Consider the following 11,026-nt stretch of genomic DNA (forward strand, 5'->3'; position numbering starts at 1 on the left):
TAAACAGGGTTGAATTTTTATCCACCCTGACTTTTAGTCGAAGACGAAGTATTGCAAAGATGGTAGTCTTGGCCTTTCTATCTGACAGTAGTAATTTTCGTGGAAAATTTGGATGATCATCTTTTCAAAGCGTCATGTCTTTGGTAACTTCTCCTAGAAATTACAATTAAAAGGAGGTTGTCAATTATTGAACAAGTTGGAAAATTGTCTCAATAAATTAATTAGATTAATTAATATGATACTTAACATGAAATGTAACTCAGAGTCTGTTGCTGTTAGTTTAAGGTAATTGAAATCAATTTGAAACTATCGTCGTTGCTGCTGGAGTTCCTCAACTTTTAATAGAAATTTTGAGGGCTGGAGATATCTACGTCAGTGACAAATTGCTAAGGCAGAACCATGACCATAATTTTTTGTGGCTTCACCTTTCAACAACTCAAAGTTCTTCCAACTCATTCACATCAAATTCCTGTATCCCCGTACCCCCTTGGCTGGTCCAAAGTTAGTCAAGAGTACAATAAAAACAGGTTTTCGGTCGGTATATCACCACGAGCATATTGGGAGTTGCTTTTTTTATTCTTGGGGTAAATGAAAATTGCATGTGTTAACACCCAGCTATTGCCTTCTTCTTGCTTTTGTTATTTGTCTTTTTTTTTTTTTTGCTGTCCTACGTTAGTGAGGTGCTTATCAAATTTTAAAATCTCCAGGACGTATACATGGGTGACTAATCATGTTGCTGCTCAAAAAAAAAAGTTTCGTATTGTTGCTGGGAGAAAAATGGGGCACAAAAGAACATGCAGTTGGACTGTAGTTGATACAGTTCTAAACAAGAAATAAAGTATCATTAGCTTTTTCTTCCGTACGACGTCATCTCGTAAACAAGTTCACTTGAAAATTTCCACTATTACCTGAGGCTTATACAGGTTTTGCACCATGTCTCGTTGATTTACTTAAAATTATGAGTTGTTTATCTCTTCAATTTTTTTTTCCTAAGAAAGACTCTAAATTTATGAGTTGAAAAGAAATTCTATACACATTATTGTCTATCTCCTAAATTTTTTTTCCTTGTCCAAGAGAAAAAGGGATAAACGGCTAAATATTGGCACTGTAAGGATTAAGTATTTTTGAAAATATTTTTTAAATACTACACTGTAACATTATATATGAAAAATTTATCATTATAGTTATTTATTTGGTTGTTTTTATAATTTAATTTTTATTGGGATACTTTTTCAAAATCGAAGATACCACCACCTACTGCCACCACTTTCCTCACTCCTCCTCCCTCCTTTCTCCTTTCTCCTCCTCCCTCCTCCCTTTACTTGATTGAAACTCTCAAGGAAGGGGAAGGGAGGGCCAAGGAAGCAAAAGAAAATAATTGGAGGAATAGGAAGAGGGAGGGAGAGAGGATGGAGACGGTGGCGGTGGTAAGTGATAGTGGTGGTGTGTGGTTATAGGAATTATATTATATTTTTATTTTTTTGGTGTATTTGGAGATTGTGTGAATTAGTTATTTTTAAGATATGTTATTATAGACTGTATAAACAAAAATAGTTTGTAGAAAAACAAACTAATCCAAGCTGAGCCATTATTATTTGTCTCCAAAAAAATTTTTATTTATCTTCTTCCCACCCACTATATATATACTGCACCTGCAAATCGTTATGCATATGATCTACCATATCTAATTGGCCAAAAATCAATGAAGTTAAGGTGTTATGTGCTACCTAAGGAGTATTGTTAGGCTATGGAAAAAGGGGAAAAGAAAAGGAAACGAAAAAAGGTCTGTTAGGCTATACAATATCTCAAAAAAAAAAAAAAAAAAAAGGCTATGCCATATCTCAGGGCTCTTTTTAGATACGGTCAAGTAAAGACTCTAAAGAGAAGTCGCAGCTGGGGAATTGAACTTTTGTCAAATCACAATGACAAGTTCACCCTTCAGCAGGACATGTGATTCCCTCGCTATGCTATGTAGTATTGGAACTTGGAACAAGTAAACAGGCCGAGGAAATATGAAATTCTCCAATACAATTGGTAGTTGATCACCATTGACAATGAAGCTGGAGGGCACACAAAGTTTAAGTGATAAATCCAGGTGGTCGTCGGTGTTCTTGAGCAGACTTGTCAATGGCGGTTAGCTGAACCAACATATGAGCTAAGGTTTTGAGAGAACTAGGGCAAATAAATGCATGGAAAAACCTAAGATTAAAGTACAAAATTTGTACAAAGCTAGAAATGGTAAATCAATGCATGCACTGTAGCTAACAATTCCCCGGATCATGATCACGTCTTATAATGATGCACTGATGATCTGTCCACCAGAGAGAGAGGCAATATTGGTGCATGCCTACTCACAACACAACCCGATGCAGTGCAAGTAGTTCTGATTGGAAGGCGCATGCACTTATCTATCCACTTACTTGGCTGGCTTTACAACCGGAAAAGTAACAAAATGGACATCTGATTAAGGGAAACCCCAGCAGGAGTCCAATTAAGACTAACAACCCTAGACTGATACAAGTGACCAGAGCCAATTGGAAGGTGTTCAGAATTTTTTTTATTTTTTGGTTGCTGAGGAACGGGTTCCCATCCCATCACGTGTCTTACAATTATGCTTGCATTGACAAAGTCTCAGAAGAATCCAATTTGATGGTTCAGGACTCAGGTCCCAGGAGGAGGGAAGATGCCGCATGTTTTTTTTCCTACTGTAGTACTTTGGGAAAGTAGCAAACTACTACTACTGCTACAACAGCAATTACTTTTAATGGAAACCATACATATATGACCGTACGAGGTGCTACAAACACATCATAGTAAAGATCCGATCATATTAGTAAAAGAGAGAGAGAGAGAGAAGAGAGCGGATTCTTTTCTCTGATGCCGATTGGCCCACTCCATTCATATTCCATTTGGAGAATTTGGACAAACACTTGAGAGAAACTTACTTATTATGGGCTTACAGCCACCATGCCATCCTAACGATGACTGCATTCTGACTCTACAGTCTACAAACACACAGAAACATACACTCTTCTCCTATCTTCTCTTATCTTGACTTCTGGGGCTTACTAGGGTTGTTCGATAGGGGTCAATTAACGTCTCCTGGCTGCTGTTTCTCGCTGGGCATTGAAGAAGACAGCAGCAACAGGCTCGCCCAGATCATTTTCAGTTGCGAAATTTCGGGTGTTGAACTGATCCCGGGAAGGAGGTGGGTTAACTGTCTGCCTGCGTTTCTGCTTGAAGAGAACAAACACAAACCTGTGGATCCCTATGTTCGGCCGTGGGATCTCATAGCTTACCAATTCTCTTCCTGTCATCCACATAGTAGTCACGTACATGCTAGGGTGGTTGTGTAATAAGTTAAATCAACCACTCTGTTTAGTAGTAGTACTAGTCTTCATCTAATAATTAATCAACCCACCACCGCCCCTTTTTTTTGGGTGTCACAATTGATAACTGGTGAGGCTTACATACTATACACACATTACACGGGTGATATATATACAGTATGACGATGAACTTACCAAATGTAACATCGGTTGTGCCTGGAATATCTGTCACAACCCTGCCAAAAAAAAAAAGCATGTTAAGACAAGCACTGTTAAGCCATAGACTTACTTTAGTATACACTTCTTCTTTTCTCCTGACAATAACATCTTTATTAGTAACTCCTTATTGCCTAGATCCAGAAAAAAACCCTAGTACGGTTCAACACCATTTCTTCTTCTTCATTTAGTATACCAACCTTTAGTGCAAGAATTTCAGTAAGAAAATGATTAATTGAGCGGATTCAAAATAATATATGCCTCCCTTCTTGTTCCTTTTCTTTCACGGGATGGTCACTGATAGTACGAAGGACGTTGTACCAGTCTGATCGATACTACAAGCTAACTTGTGCCCAATGTCAACAAGAAGAATAAACCGCTACTCCGATGATCTGATCCATTTTAGTAGATGATTAATAATATTCTTTTGTGCTTGTGGCAAGGAATCCTACATGTGGAACTCCTATTAATCAAAAGACACCAAGGGCTAGATCGAGTTCCACGTACAATCCGTAATATGTTGCAGCCCGAAGATCAGGTAATATGAACGAATGAGAAATACTCTTTCTTCGCTATCAATTCCGTTGGAAAATAAAGTTTTGAGTAAAAATTTCCGTGTTTACCAGTGCAGGTGCTCCCTCAGATAAGGATCACTCGGGCCTGGAACGTCGGGATCGGTCATGACCTGCACATATAAAAGAATGCCAGAGAATATTTGGCATGCAGCAGGAAAAAGATGATTCTGATTATGTTCACCATCTCATCCCCAATGTAATCAAGTTTTGTGACGACTTACCAATGTGAAAAAACTTCTCATATCTCCTCCAAGAATCTCAACTCTAGGCCTGCTGATGACGGCCGACGGAAAGAGTTCGTGGCCATTGCAAACTTGCTTGTTGTTATAGATTACAGTCATTTTTATGGAGGGAGTGAAATACTCTAGGACATCCCCTATCACTCTGCCAACAACAAGTGGTTCCGCACTTCTTGCCATGATGGGGGACTGTGGTAGGGGCTAGGGAAGGAGAGTAAAAGCTCTTAATTTACAGAGATCGGTTTGACCAAGAAACTAACTGCAAAGTGGTTTCCAATTGGATGAGCAAGTACCAGGTTCCAGCTTCTCAATATATAGGGTTGCTATCTAGAACAAAGCAGCTCCTCAGTTACATACAGTACATATGAATAAAAACCTAGTAGTGAGGCTTTAGTTATAGCTAGTTTACCTCAGTTATATATACTACTAGTAAATGAATAAAAACCTAGTAGCGAGGCTTTCGTTATGGCTAGCTATATATCTGGGAACAGCTAGCTCGGTTCAAGTGTAGAATACAAAAGTAATGAACTTTCCTCTCTGCCCTCCAAAAAAAAAAAAATTTCCTCACCCTCTCCCTCCCTCTCTAAATTTTTTCTCAATTTTCTTGTGTTGTTTTGTAGGCGAGAGTGTGCACTTGGGTTCTCGGGTTTTTTGAGCAAATAGATTAATTTTATCAAATGCAACAGATAGGCCCAACGGGGCTTAGAGAAATTGATTTTTTCTCAATTTTCTTGTGTTGTTTAGTAGGCGAGAGTGTGCACTTGAGTTCTTGGGTTTTTTGAGCAAATAGATTATTTTTTTTAATTAGATGGCAACAGATAGGCCCAATGGGGATCTAGAGAAACTGTCAGAACTAAACTACCATCAAACTAGATGAGATGCATAAAAAACTAATGATTAAACTACACTGTTATCGGACTAGACGAGATACATAGGTAGTTTAATTTATTCTTATTTCTACTCCACTCTAAATTACATTGGATTGGAGGGAGAGGACGGGACTGAAGCCATATATAATGATGCATTGATGGGAGGCAAAACTTGAACCTTGCCCTCCTATCCCATCAAAACTTAAAGTTTCTGGTGACGGGCAATAGTCCGAAGGGCCGTTTCTTAATTAGACTGATTAGTGGGGAGCTTTCTTTTCTTTTCAGAGGAAAATATGTCAGTTTCTGATCATTTCTTGCTCTCAATGGGACCTTTAGAATCGGTTCCTGTTGATTGGATGTCCAGCTAACAAATGAAGGTTATTAAGGCATAAATATATGTTTCCCATAGGGTACTTGTGTGTCAGAGATAAGTTATGTTACTCATAAAACTAATTCTCCATGTGGCCCCAAGTCCCAACCAAGCTTTTTTATTGGGTAGGAAAGAGGTGGCCCCAACCAAGCTGGTTGTCATGGTTATAGCCTCTTTTCAGCCAAAAAGCGAGAACAAGACATCTCTTAGGGTTTCTGCTTGCTCCCTTGATTAAAAAGCTTGTATTCTACTACTAGTAGATAGATTCCGTCTTTTGCATTTCAGGAAACAATATAGCAAAACTTTCAAGGTGGACTAGGATAGAACCTTCCAAGTTTACTTGTAATCAAGGCAAAAAATTCACTAATTTCCACAGATTCGGTCGGAAGATGGGCACACTGCTCAGAGTATAAAGGGGAACTCCACCACCATACACTCATCTCAAGAGGCAGTGGCTGAAAGTGCTGAGAGGTCATCTCAAGTAAAGAACCCCCAGATTTTCTTGTTTTAGCAAATGCTTCGAGCTGGACTTACTCTATTTAGGCACCAAACTACTCTGCTGCACTGAGGACTTCATGTGGTGACTTTAGTCCCACAGACACCACGTTTCAAATTCTAAACTCTACCTTTCCTCCCACAACAATTTCTCCCATCTTTTCAACTCATTCCCTAGTATAAAATATTTTTTCCTAGTTTGATGTCATGTAAAAACTTGTCCAAATTACCACTGCGCATCAATATATTAACGAATTAACTACCACTTCTCAATCTCCCTTTACTTCGTCTTCTAGTTCAGAAAATCCATTGTCCATTAGTTTCCGACCGTGGAAAAGGATCATCATCCCTTCATCTTAACTTGTTAGTAAAAAGTTAGTCAATGCAGTGGTTGGAAGGAAAATGCTGTGAAGGAATTGTATGTGTAGAGTAATATTTAACTTGTAGTATAACTAGCTAGTTTGATTACGATGTGCATAATAGTTTCCTGTCCTTGTTTTCTTTTTTCTTTTGGCCCCCTCTTGTGTCTTAAGGGAGACTCTAAACTGAAATGAACGAGAAGATTTGAGAGTTGAATCAATACCCCAAAATTGGTCAATGTCCTTAATTATCAGTTGGATCGGTTAACATATGTTTTCTTTACGGTTAATTTTATGTTGGTTTCTATCACTCCCTCTGTTTCAATTATTTTGTCATGTTTCGAAAATCAATTTTTTAAAAATAATGATTTGATCGTGATGTTTGTAATTTTATTTTCAATCTTACTCCTACAAATTCAAATTTTCAATTTGATTGGTAACATATATATGATTAAAGGGAGGGATTGTATTAGAAAAAAAGACTAAAAAGTGTTTTGATTTTCTCAATATGACAAACATTTTGAAATATTTCTAAACAAAAAGTATAATACTTCTAATAGGATGAGGGAATATTATGCAATTCGTCATTCTTCCTAGGTTCTTGTGAGGCAACTCCAAAGATCTATAGGCTTCTCCATGTTACGGTTGCGGGACCTTATTGATGAATTGACAGAAAAGAATTGGAGGCGAACTCTCTTCTTTCGTTTAGAGTAAAGAAATAGATATTTAGAATATGACAGTTTTTCTACAATGTCCTGCATCAATTTTAAATGAAAGGAACTCCTCCAATTCCAACCTTAACTTATTTCCCCACTTCTGTCAGTGTTTTAAAAATCGGACAGGATTAGTTAATTTGACCAGTCAAACCATGAACTAGTCATGGTATTGGTCTATTTCATTAGTCAACTCAAAACATAAGTTAAATTAATCAAACTTGATCAAGAAGTGGTCAAATCGGCCAAAATTGATTAAAAAACAAAACTTTTAAATTGGTTCATAATGATTTTTCTTTTTTCTTCCAATTTACATAATGAATAAAAATTTAAAAAAGATTGAACTGAACTGAACCGGCTAAACCATGAATAAAAAAAAAACTCATCCGATTCCCACACTTAGCAGTCTTAAGTTTAAAAACATCGACTTCTGCTCTAGAATTTGAAACTTCGAGTATGTGCCTGTTTCCGATGTAATGTACTTTTGATACCTTTGCGGCAGCTATGATCATACACTGAAAAGCTACGTGGAGTACTTTCGAATAAATCAATTGCTTTGTTTGGATCTCCTGTTTTTGGAGTGTTTTTCAAAAATTAATTTTTCAAATACAATAAAAGTTACAACAAAGTACTCTAAAAGATAATCTAAAAATTAGTTTAAATTTTTTTAAAATTTTACCAAATATCTCATAATAAAGTGCCAATAAAAAATATTTCAAAATATTTTTTAAAAATATTTCAAAATATACTCTAAAAACTCCGCTACAGCAAAGTTTTTCAAAAACACCGCTACAGCAAAATTTTTCAAAAACACCCCCAAAAACAGCTAATCCAAACGGAACGAATATATTTGGCCTAACTCATGATGTGTTTGTTACCGTCATAATTAATAAACGAAATTGTCATCTCATAACTTCACTTCGTGAGAGCTCCAGCTTGATTCGATGTTTTCTAAGGCTGCCGAAAAAAGGGCTAATTACTCATAATATTGACCAAAAAAAAAATTCGGAAGAATGGGGTCTGACAACTCCCATGTACAAATCTATTAGCCCGGCAGCAAAAGCAAATTATATATAAAAAAAAAAGAACAATACTGCAGCGAAAACCAAATTTTTTTTTTTTAAAAAAAGAGTGCCATAAGATAGAGAAAGATGGGTTGGAGGCTGGGGCTGGAGGAAGAGGAAGTGTGGGGCTGACTGGAAAAACCTGGCGGCCCCATACGTGTGTGAGTTTATAACACTTTGACCCCTGACCTATAGCCATAATCCTACTTCATCTCCCTACCCTAGCAGATGTTAGGGATTTTTATTTATTTTTTAACCCCCACATGAAAACTTTTCTTCAATTTTGTCCCCAGTGTTAATCAATCTTTGTCCCTTAGTCATAAAAATATACTCTTTGCTTTAATAATCTATCTACAGTTATAAAGTTACAATGTGATTATAATACTAAGTATATACTTTATTCCAAACATTATTGATGAAAAAAATATTTGTATGTAGTTTTTTAAAAAAAAGAAATTTCCTATATATTCATTACACTGTCAACATTTACTTGCATTTTAATTCTATAATTTTCCTTTCAAGATAGAGTTTAGCAATTTCCATGGTCAATCTTTATTCACAGTGAAGTATGGATAACCTTACGCACTGTAATGTCTTTTGCAATCCATAAAATTAAACTTAAATTTTTTGTATTTCAAAGAATATAAGAGAAATAAGATAGTATGTAAGAAATCAGTAAATTTGGTATGAACAAAATGTTTCGGCGAAATTTTATAAACAAAAGTTTTGAAAGCGCTTTGCCAAAATTTTAAGCAGCAAAATGTAATGATGAATTTAAATTTAAACATAAAAATGACAATTATGAATATGTTTATTATAATACTTAGAATATTTGCCCCAGAGTAAGAAAGGATATATTTTGTTATAACAAAACACTTAATAATAGAAAAGGGCAAATTAATTGTTACATCATTTTTTTTTTTTTGAAGGGAAGGAAGAGAGAAGGAAAGGATGATGGAGTCAAATTTAGGGGCGAAAAAGCGTACATTCTTTTTTGTTTTTTAGTTTAAAGGGACAAAGTGTGATTACTATTGTAGTTCAAGGAAGCAAAATTGTCATTAACACTTTTGTTTTCCATGAGGAAATTTTTAACTCTATGCTCTACATTTAATTTAACTTATACTCTATCGCCAATGTAACGGCTAATCACTGTCCTAGGCTTTAATAATCTAATTATAGCGTGGGACTAGAGAACTGCACAATTGCAATTTGCAAATCTACGTACAAGGGTAATTGTTAAATATTAGTATTGTAGGTGTACCTACGGAAAATTATTATCATTATTAGGGTCTAAAAAATAACAACTTTTTTTTTGTATGCATATTTTAGGGTTTATTTATCAAATTCAATCCCAACTATTGAGATTAAAAAACACTGCTCATTTTTCATACCACGAGGCGTGGCTTGCAAAAACCATTTGGAGTCAGCACTTGGCAGGATTCATAACTTCCTTCCTTATGGCACTCTTTTTTTTTTTTTTTTAATTTGGTTTTCGCTGCCGAGCTATGTCATTGTTCTTTTTTTTTTTAGAATTTGTTTTTGCTGCCGGGTTGTGTGTTCATTTTTTTTTAATAAGTTGGTTTTAAGCCCGGCAGCAATAGATTTGTACATGGGGTTGTCAGACCCCCATTCTTCTGATTTTTTTTTTGCCAATATTCTGAGTAATTAGCCGAAAAAAGGGAATTTGGTCAAATTATTACAGAGAACTTATTTTGTCACGCCGTCGAGTGTGTTTGAATAGTGGATTATTTGAGATAATTTTTTTAAAAAAAAAAATACTCTAGCGTTTTATTATATGATTTATATGGCATAAAAGAATGATTAAAAAATATATTGATGATACAAGCAAGTAAAAATTTACAAATAAACTCCAATCCAAATAAACCCGTTGGCATCCTTCATTTTTTTTTAAAATCAAATAAAGAAGTAGCCCTGAACAACCACTGCATCCAAAAATGAAAAAACAAAATAAACCATGCCAATTGTCATAGTCAACAACGTAAGCCCAAAAAAAAAAAAACAAAGGAACCGAAACAGAGGTAGAACAGGTTTTATTGATGAACTCATGCAATACATGGTTAACATCCTCCATCAATTTTACAATTTGCAAGTGCATAATCCATGGACAAGTCTTACACTGTACATGCTATGGATTAAATTATTTATGTATGTTGGACTTCTATGATTGTAGCTGTACTCACACGTGAAGATGTGTGTATGTACAATTTACCCGTACACAAACGTCTAATTGACAGGAATGTGAAATATATATCACCTAATCAGCTGAATCCTCTTCAATTTAGAAGTAATGTTGCCACTGCTGTTACAAAGGACTCGTGATCCAACTTGGTTGTACTGCCACCTATACGGAAACTTTTATGCTCTAAACCTATTTGGATGTTTTTAATCTAGCAATTCTTTTAGTTGCTCTTTACACCAGATCGAACCCGAAACTAGCCAGTCAAAGTAGATCATCTTTGTCCTCCTGATATATTGAATTATGCATTCAGCCATCAAACGTACCGGGAGTGGCCTAACGGAAAGAATCCTTTGTAATTGCATAGGGGGAGCAAAATATGTTACTTTGAGGGGGGTTTGTGTAGTAAATTTTTTGAGATAATTTTGTGAAAATATATTATAGTACTTTTATATGAGATAAAAGTACTTTTTATATGAGATAGTACTTTTATATGAGATAATTTTATGTGATGTATATGAGATAAAAAGATGATTGAAAAATATGTTGATGAAGCAGGTAATTCAGTGTGTGTAAATAAGATGAAAATAATGTGTAATC

The 11,026-nt window shown here is 35.5% G+C and overlaps 1 protein-coding gene across 1 annotated transcript; it reads right to left on the reverse strand.

Moving 5' to 3' along the window:
• Window positions 1-2,759: 2,759 nt before the first annotated feature.
• Window positions 2,760-4,830, reverse strand: LOC113695500 (CEN-like protein 2). The gene is made up of 4 exons (XM_027214623.2): window positions 4,342-4,830; window positions 4,169-4,230; window positions 3,525-3,565; window positions 2,760-3,310 (listed from the first exon to the last, which is right to left on the reverse strand). Exons 1-4 carry the CDS (start codon window positions 4,537-4,539, stop codon window positions 3,093-3,095), a joined length of 519 nt encoding a protein of 172 aa, XP_027070424.1. The 5' UTR covers window positions 4,540-4,830; the 3' UTR covers window positions 2,760-3,092.
• Between the last annotated feature and the right edge of the window lie 6,196 nt (window positions 4,831-11,026).

This window comes from Coffea arabica, chromosome 6e, assembly GCF_036785885.1.
Source record: "Coffea arabica cultivar ET-39 chromosome 6e, Coffea Arabica ET-39 HiFi, whole genome shotgun sequence".
Taxonomy (NCBI): Eukaryota; Viridiplantae; Streptophyta; class Magnoliopsida; order Gentianales; family Rubiaceae; genus Coffea; species Coffea arabica.

What these genes read in the sequence shown, in the direction of transcription:
- LOC113695500 (XM_027214623.2), bottom strand. Translation starts at nt 4,539, where the DNA reads ATGGCAAGAAGTGCGGAACCACTTGTTGTTGGCAGAGTGATAGGGGAT. An exon ending in TGAGAAGTTTTTTCACATTG is followed by an intron (nt 4,231 to 4,341) that starts GTAAGTCGTCAC and finishes TTATATGTGCAG; the next exon opens with GTCATGACCGATCCCGACGT. An exon ending in CACAACCGATGTTACATTTG is followed by an intron (nt 3,311 to 3,524) that starts GTAAGTTCATCG and finishes TGTGGATGACAG; the next exon opens with GAAGAGAATTGGTAAGCTAT.